This window comes from Cheilinus undulatus, linkage group 1, assembly GCF_018320785.1.
Source record: "Cheilinus undulatus linkage group 1, ASM1832078v1, whole genome shotgun sequence".
Classification (NCBI taxonomy): domain Eukaryota; kingdom Metazoa; phylum Chordata; class Actinopteri; order Labriformes; family Labridae; genus Cheilinus; species Cheilinus undulatus.
The window spans coordinates 50786124-50802995 of record NC_054865.1 but is presented as its reverse complement, the minus strand read 5'-3'; the positions used below and the strand labels follow the sequence as shown (position 1 = coordinate 50802995).

Sequence of the window (16872 nt, the reverse complement as noted above, 5' to 3'; positions counted from 1 at the left end):
AGCACAACCTGGGGTTCATGGCAACCTTACTACCTGCCTAGACAGTACTATAGGCCATGACTACTCACCTTTACTCCTCCCTAAGGGTGTGGACTTTATTATTTTTTTAACAGACTGTTTTCCCATGCTCTTTTGTAACATGCAAAGACATCCAGAGCACAACTTGGGTTGTGTCAATCCTCTTTCCCACAAGATGGTGCCCTTTAGCAGCTTGCTCCCCACATCTACGCCTTACTTCAGCTTCAGTTTGGCTCAAACATGCCTAAAAGTTCTGCACAGAATTATATATGGTTGAACAAATCACAGCACACCTAAACTTGTCTCATGGCACACCAGTGTGCCTTGCCACACCATTTGAAAGACACTGGTTTAGTCAACTAAATGAACACTACTTTGGGGTGCTCAGCAGCACACCTCTCACTTTTCAGACTTGTCCCGTACCAAAAAGCAAACATAAATTTTGTCTGAGTTCTTATTATCAAAAAATCTATTATTAGCTTGCTATCGTCTCCTCTTTCACATGGACAAATGTCCTTAATGAATATTTTTCTACTGATAAACAAACACAGCCACATAATCAGACAGAAGGACGACATCACCTCCTTCTCTCTGAGGTTAAAGTCTCTCTTTCTCTCTTTCTCTCCAGCCTGGTTTATAAATCCTCTCTAACTGCTGAACTTTGCTTCAACACTCCCTGACTGACAGGTAGCTCAAAGGTTCCCACCCTGCACAAATAAACAGCACTTCCACACTGTTATCGCTCAATTATTTCATTAAAGTGGAGTAATCACTGCACCATGATGGGAGTGTGCTGCAGGTGAGAATGTGTCCTTTGACCTCTGAGAGTCGTGAGTCCCATCAGCACTGCAGACGCTCTGAGTGAGAGTGAACGGTGACCTGCCGGTGTCATTTCTTTAACTATTCTCTGCACACCCACTTCAGTTTAGAAAAGAAAAACGACCAAACCAGGGGCTGGTCTTGACTTCTGACCCCTCCTAAACTGTAGCTGTGACCCACCCTGAGTTTGGGCAAGCCCTGTGGAGGGTCTGATGGTTATATGGAGCCTACTGCTGAATGAATTGACCCAACCGTGAACAGATGTGTGGTGTGAAGGCTCTCTGACCTCTGCCTATGAATGAGGAAACAACAATCGGGCGCTCAGTCAGTGCACAGAAACAAAAAAACCTCTTTGAACACAAGCAGGGGTGCTTTGTGCTGCAGCAGCTGCTCCACTCCAACACATAATAAAACATTTAAGAAAACGTCATGAAATGCTATTAGATTTCCTGACAAACCCCAAAGAGCATTGTGGGAAAGACGACTAAATAAAAGACAGCCGTAGGTACCCTCTTGTTGGTTTTGTTGTTGCCAAAATGTCTAGACTCAGCTTCTTGCTCAACTTTGGTTCTTCCCTCCACTCCGCTTCGCTGCACTGAACCCTCTCCATCCACGACAGCGAGAACAAACTTACACCGTCATACCTTAGGGATTATGAGATTATCTTTCGCAGTCACTCTGACTGAAGCAGACCTCTCAGGTCATCTACAGTCCTTGTCTCGCAACATGAGAAACTCACAGGAGATAACAGGAGGGAAAAATCACATCAGTTATGAACAAAAAGTATAAAAGCAGTAGGAAATATGGGCATGGTCTTCTGAAATGTTCATGACTGGGATCCTTTTCAACACTCTGGCTATTAAACATTACTATCTTCATTCACTTAGTGACTTGTAGTGTCAAAAACATACCAAAGATTTCAAAAATCATCTGTCCGGTCACTGGCTAATCAGTATACCTGGCTACCATTACACCATGAAGACAAAAGAACACTCCAAGCAACTCAGAGTAAAGGCTACTAAAGAGTGTAAGTCAGAGGATGGATGGAAACATCCCAGAGTTTAGTTAAATGCACCATGAAAAAATAGAAGGAATAAGGCACATGTGTAAATCTGCCTAGATCAGGCCGCCCTCACAAACTGAGTGACCGTGCAAGAAGGAGAAGAGTGAGAGAGTCCACCTAGACATCTACGACTACTCCAAAGGAGTAACAAGGTTCAGCAGCTGAGAGGAGAGAGACTAAATACAACAACTGTTGCTTGGGTCAGTCAAAGATTAATGGGAGAGTGGCAAAAATAAACCTCGTGTTTTGATTTCAAATATTTCAGTAAATAACCAGAAATTGTTAATCTGTGCCTGTTCCTCTCAGTTCTTTGTTTTAAAATTATACAAATATTTACAGTACAAACAGAGTCGGAGGTTTGGGGTGGAATAATCATTCACTTATCATAATTGAGGTAAAACGTGCAATTAATCGTGATTTTGATTTTTGCCATAATGGCCAAGCCCTACTCCATGATCAAGATGACAGAAAGTTCTTTGGTCTGGTCAGACCAAAACAGTGCTTTTCAGCCATCAGACAAGACGTTTAACACTGCAACTCACCACAAACACAACATTCCCTATTGTGAAGCATGGTGGTGGCAGCATCATGCTGTGGGGATGCTTCTTGGCAGCTGACCCTGGAAGGCTTGTAAAAGTAGAGAGTAAAATCAATGCAGCAAGATATAGGAATGTCCTGAGGGGCAGTCTAATTCAGTCTACAAGAAGCTACGGCTTGGTAGAAGATTTATTTTATAGCAAGACAATAACCCGAAGCATACAGAGACAGCTACATGGAAACAGTTTAAAGACAACAAGGTGGAAGTTCTGGATTAGCCAAGTCAAAGCCCAGACGTCAATCTAATAGAGAAATTGTGGCTAGACTTGAAAAGGGCTGTTCATGCCTGATCCCCATGCAACCTAACAGAGGTTGAGCAGTTTTGCAAAAAGAGTAGAGTAAAACTGCTGTGTCCAGATGTGCAAGCCTTAGTGCACAGACTTAGTGCTGTGTAGTTATAACAAGACTGAGCTAGAAAAGCATTTTTGCATTTAAATCTGCCATGAAATTGCACTGTCATGCTACAGTGGTGATGAGAACCCAGCGATGAATCAGCCTCATGCAGGAATAATAATGACATATTATAATGATGAAAGACATACAGAAAAAACTGTGAATATTCGGCTCTGTCCTTCTTGTAGAGACAGATTTATTGTTCAACAACAACAGAAACAAAAAAATCCTGTGTCTTAATTGCAATAGCAACAGACACTTCCAATGTTTTTTGTAGATTTGGGCATAGTGCTAAAGTATGTGTGCAGTTTTTGGTCTACTGTTAACAATAAACTGGTCAAATTTGGCTTCGTAGGACTTCTATTTCTGTTGCTGTGGGATCAAACCCAATTTTACTAGTCTTATATGGAAGTTTAGAATGTGGGCATCATGGCAACCTTAAAATGTTTACAGTAAAAATCTGTCTGCAAATGAACGAAAAAGAGTCCTTTCCCTTGTTCTGCAGATTTAAAAAGATTCAGGAGGAGATCAGGAGGATTATTTATATAAATGAGAAGAGAAAACAGAATGAACACCATTACAACTGACTGTAAAATAAATTTAGTTTGCTGCTCTGCAACAAGATAACATTCACTTACAAGTCTTCATGCATTCAGCCACAGATACATGTGCATCCAAGAGTTAAAACCAAAGTAGATTAAATGGATGAAGTCTTAGGAAAACAAGTAGAGTCTTAAGAGTCACAGGACCTTTGGATCTTTGGAAATGATTGCACTTTTTAAGGATATTATTGGATTAGGAGAGTTGGAGAAAAAAAATCACATTAGTTCTATGTCTTTAGTGAGTTAAGACCCAGTCTGACCAATAAAAAGTTTAGTGCACTGGCTGGTTATTTCAGATTAGTCACGATCAGGATGGTTTATTTCTTAGATATTTTGTGATTTATCTTTTTATTTCTTTTCTCTTTTTAATAACAGCAGCCTTAGTTGTAGGCCTGCCTTGTATTTGAAGCAGTACTTATTAATGACGCACACAAGACTTTTAAAGCAATAAAAAGATTACAAATTGAACAGTGTTGTTCCTATGCGGACTTCCATAAAATTGCCAAAACAGCATGCCAAACTAACAAATTCACTCACCAACAACAGGAACCCTGACTTTAAAAACCGAGCTAACTCTCCAGCTGTCAAATGCAACTCAGTAAACAATAGGGTTGTTCAAACAATGCATTATCAGGGATTAACAGTGCTTTTGGGGCATTCAAGTGCACACTAGGGCTGACAGCTTCCATTCGATTGGTGGATTGTTTGGTCGAACAGCTTTTGATCGACCAAGATCACCCTGGTCGGCGAGTTGCCCCCCCCCCAAGGCACTGGTCAGGGGGCAGAGGTGTGCAGCTGACTGATACAGAGAGAAGTGCTGCTTGGGACAGAGGGGCAATGCAGCTCTAGCAATTACAAGTAGAGAAGCACACAAAGCTATGCAGAACGGGATATTTTCTGATATTTACAGCACTGACGCTCAGAAACAACACATCAACTCATTACAAAGTTGCAGGCTGTTTGTATTGAAGTGGCGCTGCTGAGTGTCTCTGCTCTGCCCTCCCTCACTGCATCAACTCCCACATCAGTTTAATTCACCTGTCGGTAAATAGGCTGCGTAGTATCATCTCCTTTTATAATCACCTTAAAGTGTTCACGTTAGCGTTAGCTTCTCTTACAGACAGGCAGAAAGCAGAGGACATAAAAAGTGACGTCTGCTGGTCATGGAGTCCCGAAGAGTGAACTTTTTCCCTCTCACCTCTGTAAATAAATGCTGCATGCTCTCTGCTTCATGACACAAATCTGTCATGGTACTCTTTAAGTCTTTAGTCTTTAGTCAATCATCAAAAATAATCAGGACCTTGTTTAGCTGGTCAGAAGAGGACAATCAACCCCAGATCTGCTCACAAACAGAGCAAGCTTTTAAATGAGAAGAAAAACAGTTGTCTTAAAGTCACAGATGTACCCTCAGGATTGGGAGTTTTCTAGTTCCTGTCTCCATCAGTTTCATAATTACAGCTAAAAAACTTTAAACGGTCTAAAGACAGAAATCCCAGATCTGGATCGGCACCAAAACTAAATCAATCGTCGCCATGGCTCAGAGCCGACGCGTCCATCATGTGTCATGGAAATTCTTCCTCTGGGTTTTAAAAACATCCTGCTGACAGACACAGAAACACACTTACTGCTTAAAACCACAAGGCTAATCCTGCTTGGAAGCAGAGCTTTCAGACAGTAAATCACAGACTTTATGTCATGTTCGTGCAGAGAGACACAAACATGGAGCAGTAAACTCTTATCTGTCTGAACTCTGAAACATGAGAGTCCATCAGGAGGATCACTGACAGCCTTTGGTTTCTCTGAAACACGGCTGAAAACAGCTCAGCAGCTTTTCTACAAAATCTATCGCCAAGAAATGGGTATCAGTGAGCCTGGTCAGATTAGAGTCAGGATCTGGTTTGAATCAACCTGGAAATCGTCTCTGGATGACAGGATGTAGTGGAACAGGACTGTCCAGATACAGCTGTGGGATTCACCGCACATTTGCCATGTGTTAACCGTCTGTTAGTGTAAAAGTTAAGGACTGCAGATGCTGCATGTTTATGATTCTGTACATAAGATTTAATGCGGTTTTTTGTTGTTAAATATTTGACTGGGATCTCTCCTTGGCTCTACTTCCCCGTCCATCTCAAATTGTTCTGCAGAATCTTCTTCTCTGTTTCTCTTCTGTAGTTTTTTCACCAAGACTACATTTGTTTTTGTGTTTTAGAGTGGCTAAGCACAAGAATATTTTAGATCCTTTTTTGCCAAATCCAAGGTTTGCCACAACCAATTATTTGTCCAAATAACCATTAAGTGTGTGGTGTACAGTTATCATTTTTTTTGGAAATAAATCTTATAAAATATGTCCCTTTGGTTTAGTAGTTCCAGATATTTTTGGTCACATGGAAATCTGTGCTTGCATATCTTGACACTGCAAACCGACTAAACCTGATTATACTAATATATTATGCTAATTGACTGTCACATTTATCAGCTGTTCTCTGTCCTAACAGGATACATACTGACAGCACCAAGCAGGCGGTATTGCAGCTGGTTTCTCAGTTGGTTAGCCCATAAAGGGACATGTTTGGTTTTCCTGATGAAGCTAGTGCCTCTTTGGTCTCAAATCATAAATATCAATATTTTTCATTCCTGCAACAGTCAAAAAGAGCAAGAAGACTGGAAAACATCACCAACCAGCTGGTGGAACTATGGCAACAACATTAGTGCTTTAAAACGTCTCATCAATCCAAACAGGGCCAACAACTAGCTGATGATGTTCATCTTCCTCCATATCATCCAGGCATTAAAACAAATGAGTGCACACAGAAACATAAAATATATGAACACATAAATAGGATGTTAAAATGTTTAAAGAAAATGATAAACAATGTAACTCCATTCAGCTTACTGTAGCCTGACAAAGCTCAGCTAATTCAGTGATTAAAAAATTCCCCACATGGGAGCACAGATGGTCAAGTGGTTTGGGGCGCTACCCATGTGCACGGGCGGCCTGGGTTCAAGTCCGGCCTGTGGCCCTTTACCGCATGTCTCTCTTCACTCTCTTCCCTGTTTCCAAATCTATCCACTGTCCTTTCTCTATCAAATAAAGGCATGAAAAGTCCCCAGTTGTTATGTTGTTGAAAAGCATTTATTATGAATCAGCCATATCATGAAATGGGATGTTTTCAATAGCAGCATTACATAACTCAGCAGAAAAGAACCAACCCTTAAAACTCCAGATTAGATAAAAAGCTACAAAGTCCTGAGAACTAAGCAAATGGAGACTTATATTAGTATCTTTCTGTAACTCATGCAAAGACTGGAGTTGTGTATCGTATCACAGGCTTGTCGTCGGGGGAGATAAGGGGTCGCAGTGCTTAAATCCATAGACAGTAGATAATACTGGAGGAAGCCTGAGTGATGTCAATGACTTGGTAATTTAAGGAGGCTCTCATGGCAAATGTGCAGCTGATGCCATGCCAGACTAAAGTAACTCTGTGACTGCTGAGTGGTCATCAGGGCTGAAAGATTTGCAAAAGTAATCGAACAGCAATTTTTTTCCCAAATAATGCGATTTAATATGTGATTATACTTGAGTTAATCATGTATTTTTTGACAAATTCAAGCAATGAATAATTTTGTAAATAAGACCATGTGTTTTGAAAAGAATGAAATTATTTCCAAAGCAATGAATCCATGGTAGCATGAATCTGAACATGGGGGTGCAACAAGCTTTAAGCTATGAAGGAGGTGGCTGGGGTGGGGGAGGTGAGGCTGGCTACCAGCTGATTGCAGCTGGGGTATGACCTTTGTGAAGTAATGCTAGGCTTCATCAGTTTTAGACAGAAGGAGCTTACTATTTTTGCTCAAATTGCAAATGTGATGTCATTTGCTTTGTCTAAGGGCATTATCCTTTTTATACCACTCTCTTTGATTAAGAAAAACATACATAAAACACAAAAAGGGGGATTTTTGTAAACCATTATAAAAAAAACCGACACTTGAATGTTTACTCAATGTGCATAAAATCTCTGCCGTTGCAAAAAAAAAAAGAAAGAATTAAACTGGTATTTTGACACATTTCAAGTTCAGGAAATATTGCAACTTTTGCAATTTTAAAATTGCAACAGGCCATATTGCCATTTAATCTAATTTGTGATTGACTGCCCAGCCCTCGTGGTCATCACAGCAACTCTGTGACTGTTGGGTGGTCATCAGTTCAGTGGTCAATTAATGTTGTTCTTCCAATTAAAACAGACAAGTTATAAAAAATAAATCATCTTGGTACAGAGTGCACACTCAAACCAAAATGGTTGTTTTGTAACCAGACTGTTTGATTTCTGTACTCATGGTCTGTTGTGACTGTTTTTTTTTTTTTTTTTTTTTTTTTTACATTGGTCACTGTTCAACAAGCTGGCACACTTAATAAAAGTTGAGGTCAAACTTGCAGCTTATTACTTTACTGTGGATCTGAAGGTGTGGACATCTGGGTTATTAGAGTAGAAGTGTGAAGTAAAAAAAAATCCTCCACCTCAGTTTGTACTCTGTTGAGTGTATTTCCCCCTCAGCGGTCTTTTTTTTAAAGACACTGCTGTCCGTCTTTGGTGCTCGGTATTCACATCCACGGGGAGGAAAAGGATTGAAATTCCTCCCCGCAGGAGAGAGTGACATCACCGCGTGTAACAGCAAATTAGAGTCCTCGTTTTGAAGCTATATGCTCAGTGTTCCATGGTAAGCAGATTAAATCAGTTCATGGGGCTGGTGGCTCCTTCCCAAACAAACATTCCTCCAAAGAGTTATCACAGAGACAGAAAATGTGCTTTGAGCCAAAACCTTCTCCCTATCTCTGCCTTATCTTTCTGTTTCTGCAGCCAGCTCCATCTCACAGACAGCGGACGCATTTGTCCTGACACACCACATCAAATACAGCCCAGAAAAAAACACATCACACTCTAACATAAGCACCTGGATGCAGAATTTATAGACAGCAGCATGTTATTTTCATTATAGCCACATTAAACATGACTTTATTTATGATAACATAACTATAAAAAACTTAGCTGAATAAACATTTCTAGACCAGGTTCTTAACTGGTCTGGGATCAGGACCCACTGGCTCCTTAAAAAGATACTAAACCCCTGAGCTTCAGCATTTTCTTTTCAAGTCCAGCTACAAATTCTCTGTCTGATTGAGGTCTGGGCTTTGACTCGGCCACTCTAGAACATTCACCTTGTTGTTTTTAAACCATTTCTGTATAGCTTTCTCTGCATGCTTAGAGTCATTTTCTCGCTGAAAATTAAATCTTCTCCCAAGTTGAAGACCTCCTGCAGATTGAATTAGATTGCCACCAAGGATTTTCCTATATTTTGCAGCATTCATTTTCTCCTTAACCTTTACCAACCTTCCATGGCCGGCTGCCGAGAAGCATCCCTACAGCATGATGCTGCCACCACCGTGCTTCACAGTGGGGACTGTGTGGTTGGGGTTGATGTACAGTGTTTGGTGTCTGACAGACTGAAGGCCTTTGCACACTGAGTCAGTTTATTTCGTCCAAATTTTTCGCACCTTAAAAATAAAATCAAACTCATGAGGTTCTAATGACAATTGCACACTCAAACTAAAGTTTTCGTCCGCAATATATTTTTTCAGAACAGGCTCGATTTTATGTGAAATTTTGCATCAGTTCAAGTCATTTAAATAGAAGACTGATGATTCACACCCGCCGGACCTCTCCTCTCTCTCTCGCACTGAAACCTCACTTCAACTACCAAAGTTTGCTAATTGATTATGTAGATATCAAGCATGGAAATATAACAGATAGATGGGTGAGTGATCGTTCAGTTTAGTGCCTATTGCTTTATTCACTTTTGCTTGCTCACCCTGTCTAACCCCTCCCTCTCTCTCCCCCTCTCCCACCGAAACCTCATTTCAAACATGCAGATTGCCTGTGTATTATGGGGATATCAGCCATGAAAATATGACTGATAAAGTCATACATATGTAGCCTACTCACAGGTTATGACCTGTGAGTAGGTCATAACCTATGATGCATGAACAGGTGCTGTATGAAGCTCTCAGTCATGATGGATCCAGCAGGATTTTAAAGGAGTGACATAGTAACAGGCTCACAGTACGAAACATTCTACGAATTTTCGCAGTGAAGGCAAATAAAAATGCATCAGGCCCAGTGTGCAAGGTCCGAGTGTATTACGTTTTTTTTTTAATAAAGGATCTGAAAATGACGGACCCAGTGTGTAAAGACCTAAAGTGTCTTCTCTGATGGCCAAAAAAGGACCATTTTGATCTCATCAGAATGAAGAGGTTTCTTCCCCTTGACACGGAGTGTCCACATTTGTTTTTTAATATCTTATGTAATGTTGGCTGATGACGGACCCCAGGAAGACTAGTTGCTACCTTGGTTGCAACTAATGGGCATCATTTTCGTCAAAATAAATAAATAAACATGCCTTTTGGGGAAATCTAGTTAAGTTTAAGTCTGAGTTTTCTTCAACAGTGGCTTTATCTTTGCCACTCTCCCATAAACAACAGTTGTTGTCAGCAGAGTCTCTCCCATCTCAGCTGCTGAAGCTTGTACCTCCTTCAGAGTAGTCATAGGTGTCTTGGTGGCCTCTCTCACCAGTCTCCTTCTTGCACGGTCACTCAGTTTGTGATGACGGCCTGATCTAGGCACATTTTCACATGAGCCATATTCCTTCCATTTCATGATGATGGATTCAACTGAACTCTGAGGGATGTTCAGTGCCTTGGAAATTTCTGCATCCATCCCTTGACTTACACTTTTAAATAACCTTTTCTGTGAGTCACTTGGAGTGTTCTTTTGTCTTCAGGGTGAAATGGTTGCCAGGAATACTGATTAACCAGTGCCTCGACCTTCCAGACACAGGTGTCTTTATACGCATGCACACATTCACTGCACTCAGGTGAATCTCATTTCAATAATTGAGAGACTACTAGCACCATTTGGCTGGATCTCTGTTTAATTAGGTCAGTCATTTTAAAGGGGGGTGAATATTTATGCCTAAAATAGAATGTCTAAAAACTCTGGTTAGTGTGTAAAGCAAATTGAAGATCAAGCCACGACATTGTCGGCACACACCCAGTCTGAAACAGTTCTTACTCATCAATGATTTGCAGTCTCATTGTCCCAGTGAAGCATATAGGTTACTAATTTATGATGGTGATGGATCCAGATACAGGTGAGTATTTGAGTTTAAATAGAAAGAACCGGTACATCACTAGATAGAGCCCCTTTTGTCTTTTATTGAAAGAAACGGGAACTACAGTGGAAAAAAGTGGGGATGAAAGTATCAAACGGTTGAGTGTCAGAGGTTTGGTTCTCAGGAAAAGAACAAATCCATTTAAAATATCAGCAAAACTCCTACACTGGGTTGACTGACAGTATTAAAATTTGGATTTATTTGGACTAAAACTGACCTGAAACTTTAAGAGGCTTACTTTAGTGTTCAGTAGACCTGAAAGGATACAGAATGAAGATTCTTGGGCAATTTGTTTGAGTTTCTGTTGGCTGTAGGAGTAGAAATAAGGAGGGAATTATCTAGCAGAGTGAAGGTTTAGGATTTTAAGAGACTAATTTTGAAGATTCAAACTTTATCCTGAGTTGCAGCAAAAACCTGAGCCCCTCTGCAGGACCCCGTGGCTGTGCTCTCTGCAGCAGGGTTGGGATTAGATCAAATATGAGCTGCGTATTTTTAGCCAGTGACATTTAGGAGATAAAGGTGGTGCAGCAGCAGCAGGATGGGAGGAATGCAGAGCTAGGAGTTGCAATATTACAGAAACTGTATGATGGCTGTGAGGAGGATTACTTCACCTGCTGGCAGGAAGTAGCAGCATGGATATGACTTCTGCCCCCAGAGAAAACGTACACAGGTCACTACAGGATTATCCACACCGCTTCAAGTCAAGTTTCTTTTTGCTGAACAGTCACATAAAGCTGCAAGTCTGCACCACAGTGACTCAAAAACTACCACACACCAACAGTTCTCCACTTTTCCTTGCAGTTCTTGTGATGAAGTAACCAAAACAAACTCCAAACTGGTGGGAAAACAACTCAACTGTCCCTGGAATTTATCACCTCCCATCCTTCACTGTACCACAAAAAATGTTCAAGGCTTTGCAGCTCCTTGCAAGCAAAATGACTCAAGGTAAATATTTAAAGCATCTACGTTTCCCCCTCCTGAAGAGCAATCAGAGTACAAACAGTTTCCACTCAGAGAAAAAAGGAAAACTGATCCTCTCTCTGGAATTTATCACCTCACATCGAGACCGGACACTCCCGATAAATCCTCCCTAGTCCCTCCTCATTAAAGCCTTTCTGCAGGCAGCAACAGCACGCACAGGTGCATCTTTAAAAAAGGGAAAACGCTGGAAATGTTCAACTTTTCTTATGAGTAAATTAAGAAGTGTAAACAGCGTATATGGTTGAATCCCATGGTCCTTAAACAGAAGCTCTGATCAACCTTTTGACTCAGAAATGCTGCAAAGGTTCATTCCTTAAAAGGAAACCCCTCAGGGGTACATGTGGACTGATCCTGACGTTTTCATCATCCTTTTTCATACATAACTTTGTCCACACATGCTACGTTTTTAAAACATTTTGTCCTCATGAAAACGCAAAAACACACTGCTACATGCTGTGAAGAGCACACCATGTCAACAACAGTCAACAAAAAGGGAAGAAAACCGTGTGCACGGCGACTATAGAGAGCATTCAAAGTCAAAGTGAAATCAGATTTCTGAAAAGTAATATTCACCCCCTCTAATGTCAATGACCTGATTAAACAGAGGCCCAGCCAAATGGTGCTAGTAGTCTCTCAATTATTGAAATGGGGTTCATCTGACTGCCTTGAAGACAAAAGAACACTCCAAGTGACTCACAGAAAAGGTTATTAAAAAGTTAAGGTCAGGGGATGGACAACAAAAAATTTCCAAGGCACTGAACCAAGTCCCTGAGTTCAGTTAAATCTGTCATCAAGAAATGGAAGGAATATGGCACATGTGTAAATCTGCCTAGATCAGGCCGTCATCACAAACTGAGTGACTGTGCAAGAAGGAGACTAGTGAGAGAGGCCACCAAGATACCTATGACTACTCTGAAGGAGGTACAAGCTTCAGCAGCTGAGATGGGAGAGACTCCTCATACAACTGTTGGCAGTTTATTTTACCAGTCAAAGCTTGATGGGAGGGTGGCAAAGAGAAAACCACTGTTGAAGGAAACTGATGATAAATCTCCACTTGAGTACACCAAAAGTAATGTGGGAGACTCCATGGTCAAGTGGAAGAAAGTTCTTCAGCCACTTGTTTTGTGCACACCAAACACTGCACATCATCACAAATACACCATCCCCATTGTGAAGCACGTTGGTGGCAGCATCATGCTGTGTGGATGCTTCTCAGCAGCCAGCCCTGGAGGGCTTGTAAAGGTAGAGGGTAAAATCAGTGGAGCAAAATACAGGAAAATCCTGGAAGACAATCTTGTTCAAGGGAACAACAGCTTGGGAGAAGATTAATTTTCCAGTGAGACAATGACCTAAAGCATACAGAGAAAACTCTGCAAAAATGGTTCAAAGGCAACAAGGGGAATGTTCTGGAGTGGCCGAGTCAAAGCCCAGACCCTAATCCAACAGGGAAGTAGTGGCTGGACTGGAAAAGGGCTGTCACACCTGATCCCTACAACCTGACAGAGCTTGAGCAGTTTTGCAAAGAAGAAAGGATTGGAATTGTAGTGTCCAGATGTGCAAGCCTGATTAAGACCTATCCACACAGACTCAGTGCTGTGATTGCAGCCAAATAAGCATCTACTGAACACTAATCATCAGTTTCTTAAAATCTTCACCCTGGAAGGATATTAACAAAAGTTTATTAGTGACCTAAAAATCTATTTGCATGAGTAAGAAAGCCCCACCTACATCTGGACATGGCCTCAGTCTGGTTCAGTAATGCAGCCACGGTCATGGAGAAAACTGCCAACTCTATTGGGTAATCAAAATAAGAAAAATCCCTAAATGGGACCTGGATCCAAAATGAACAAGCTTAAATATTCACTTTAAGGTTGCAGACTGGGCGTGTGAGACACTTTGCAGATGTATTATTTTTTTGTTTGCAAATTTACAATTCAGGGCTGTTAGACTGCCTGTGCAGAGAAAATCTAGAGAACAGAGGGCTCACCTACTTATTCCACAGGACATGAGAGACAGGAAATGATGAACTGAGAGCCATATTCATCTTATTGTAGCAGACATTTATGTCCACATCGTACTTTCTGTTTCCACACTGGTGGAATATGTCACAGGGGAGACAAACACAGCACAGTTCCACTTCTAGTTTTTGCTTTTTAAAGTAAAAGTGCAGTTTAGCATTTCCTTGGAGAGTGTCCCCCGGTTTATACAGGATGCTTTTAGTCTGAATTTTCCCTGACTCCCTTGTAGGACGATTTGTAAAGGTAAAAACTTATGAAGAAGAGCAGCACTGTGACAGCAGAGAGATGCAGCCAACATGCAGCACATACATGTAGCATGCCAGCGCAAAGACGCACAGCAGCTGCATGCAGCAAAAGCTAGCAGCAGCCCACTCCATTTAAGAGCACTTTTTACCGGCAGAGTCTGATGTTGCTAAGTCATGAAAGGCGACAGTCTGTGTTAGATAGCTCTGTCAGCTCTGTATTTTCTTTTATTCAAGGAAAAATGCTGCAACAAAAAACAGCTGACACTGAGAGCACTTTTTTGCTCAGGACACTGAGTGCTGAAAATGCTGAGCTACACTAGCTTTGTATTGAAAATGAGTGCTGTGGCAAGCTTTCTTAACATCCCACCAGTGCCACAGGCTGACCGCCCCTGCACTGATAGAGTAATTCTGGCAAAACGAGCAGAACTTTTTTTCAGATTACTTTATCGTGAAAGGACAACTGAAGAGTGTCAAATTATTGGGAGAAAGAGTGGGGATGACATACACCAAACTCAACTTTTAATTCTAAAGAACACAAAGTCTCACCTGTGCAACAATTGACTTGGTATTCAAAGTAATTCTCCAAATGAAAACAAACACAAATCAAATTCTTCTTAAGAGAAAAATAACAAACCAGTAGTGGTTTAGACTTACAGCTTCAGCCCTGAGAACAAACTTTTAGACTAAAGGATGAAAAAAAGCAAAAGCATCAGGTCCATTGACTCTGCTTTAAACGACTCAAGTTACACATCCTGTTGATATTCACAGCTGATCCAGTGGTAATAACAGCCGAAATTCTGATATCCCCCAATACTGTTGTCATTCTGATAATACTGTGAATCTCCAGCTGTTTTAGTCATTTGCACACACTGGGAAAAGACCAACATGAGGCCCTTCACCATTTAGCTGAAATCAACCATAACAAGTATATAAAATATTTAGAATTATCTGTTTTCAGGTACCAAAGCAAGAGAACATCAGGAGAAACCATCATGGTAAATCCAAACACCTCAGCACGTCCTAATATTTAGGTGGAACTTAGAAAAATGAGAATAGATTCTCACTATTGGTGAGATATTTGTTCCTCTGACACTGATCAGACATTTTAATGTATCACATGCCATTTTAGCGCACAGTAATCCATCACTTCATTCTTTCAGATCTGCCTCGATCATTAGCTTGATATGAAGACATTTAAGGAGCTTTATGAGGAGTTTGGACCTTGTTGTATGGGCCAGGAGACTTTCTCAGGGATTCTTTAGGAAATTTAAAGTGTTTTGATGCCTTTATATACTCTTGGCCCCTCATTTAGATTCAAAACACACATCTTAATCATTGAAAGTGATTTTATACCTCATATTTTATGCACAAACCCGTTGAGGATGAAGCCCCAGGTGACTGCGTACCTTTACTCCATGATAGCACTATCTACACCCCTGATCATCCAGATTAAAACAAACAAAAAATGGATTGATATTTCATATATATTTCACTTTGTGCGACATTTTTTTGCATCTAACTAAAGAAAACTGAACTTTTTCTACTGTCTTCTTATTCTAAATGCCTCTGTAGATTGAAGCCTTACCTCGTCAGTAAAGAGGCCATGGTGGATCCTGCTGGATTGGCTTCAGGTATTACTGGTGGTCAGGTGCAGCTTTGTTTCAGTATCATGGTGAGAAACGTCGCGGCGCAGATGCGCAGTGCATCCCAGCTGCAGGCTCCAACACTCGGATCTCAGCCCCAATAACATCCATATGTCTCTCTCTCTCTCTCTCTCTCCTCTGCTTTTTCTTTGACAATGTTGACCAACTCTTTCTCGCTCTCAGATCTCACATCCAAACTCTTCTGTTTTTAATCCTCCTTAGACGAAAAAATCGCACCAGTTTTGTCTGCAAGGGTGTTAAAAAGGAGATTTTCTTGACTTAAGTGGAAAAAGAGATTTTTTCCCTCCTTTCTTGAGTTTCTACCACTGGCGTTCATTCACGTGGGCTCTACATGTTAATCCAGGTGGACGTGGGGTCCTACTGTCGCCTCCGGGCAGGTGGTTCCCCTTCAGAGCCTCCTGTAGCAGCAGGTAGATCTCCAGGAGGTTTTCCCTCTAACTTTCCTCTCAGTCCGAGCAGGTCAGTGACTCTCAGAGCCGCAGAGAGCTCCAGCAGGCTGCCGTACTTCAGTGACTGTGTGCCGGGTTATTATGTTCGTGTACTGCTCTCTCTCTCTCTCTCTCTCTCTCTCCACCTGAGCACTGCATTCCTCCTGTGGACACGCCCCCTCCTCGTCCTCTTCCAATCAGAGCCCAGCAGCCCCTCTAAAGTTAGAGGTGGCTCTGTGCACAGGGTGGAGAAAACTTTTAGTTTGAGAGGGTGGAGGCATAACTTAAGGAACTTCAATAAAAGTTTAAAAAGTACCAGAATCAACCATGAAAGAAAGACCTCTCTATCAGTAGCAGCTGTGATACTTTACACCAGGGAGAGAGTCTACCTGCAGGCAGGTTCAGGAACCTAGAACCATGACCCTTAAACTTGCTCACATGCAGCTTGTTGACAAGCATTTTTTTCTGCACATGAGCAAGGCTGACCATAAGGGGAGTAAAGGAGAGAACACTTGGGGGCCCAGCTAAATGAGGGGCCCTGGTCAGCAAAATCATGGTCTAATGTCAAGTTAAGCTGTAATAACGATTTTTAAAAACTGAATTATAACATTCTTGTCAAAGCAACAAAAATGAATTTAAATAGTTGATGCTGTAGTTTAATATGGCCTTATTCTAAAGGTGAACCCCTTAAATCAGGATCACCTTTCTTAGTAATGTTAACAGTGTGGATGGGCACATTGTACTTAACTATTTGTGAAGTAATGTCAGACTTCAAAGCTAAGACATGATGTGCACGAATGTCAGAATGCCAGAAAATAAA

General features: G+C 41.2%; 1 protein-coding gene across 1 annotated transcript in view; it reads right to left on the bottom strand.

The window, feature by feature from the left end:
* Positions 1–16157, bottom strand: part of adamtsl5 (ADAMTS like 5) — a 66715-nt gene extending 50558 nt beyond the window's left edge. The window contains exon 1 of the mRNA XM_041792655.1: positions 15546–16157. Coding sequence (XP_041648589.1) covers positions 15546–15565 — 20 coding nt within the window. The 5' untranslated portion in view covers positions 15566–16157. The remainder of the gene's footprint in view (positions 1–15545) is intronic.
* Positions 16158–16872: the final 715 nt, after the last annotated feature.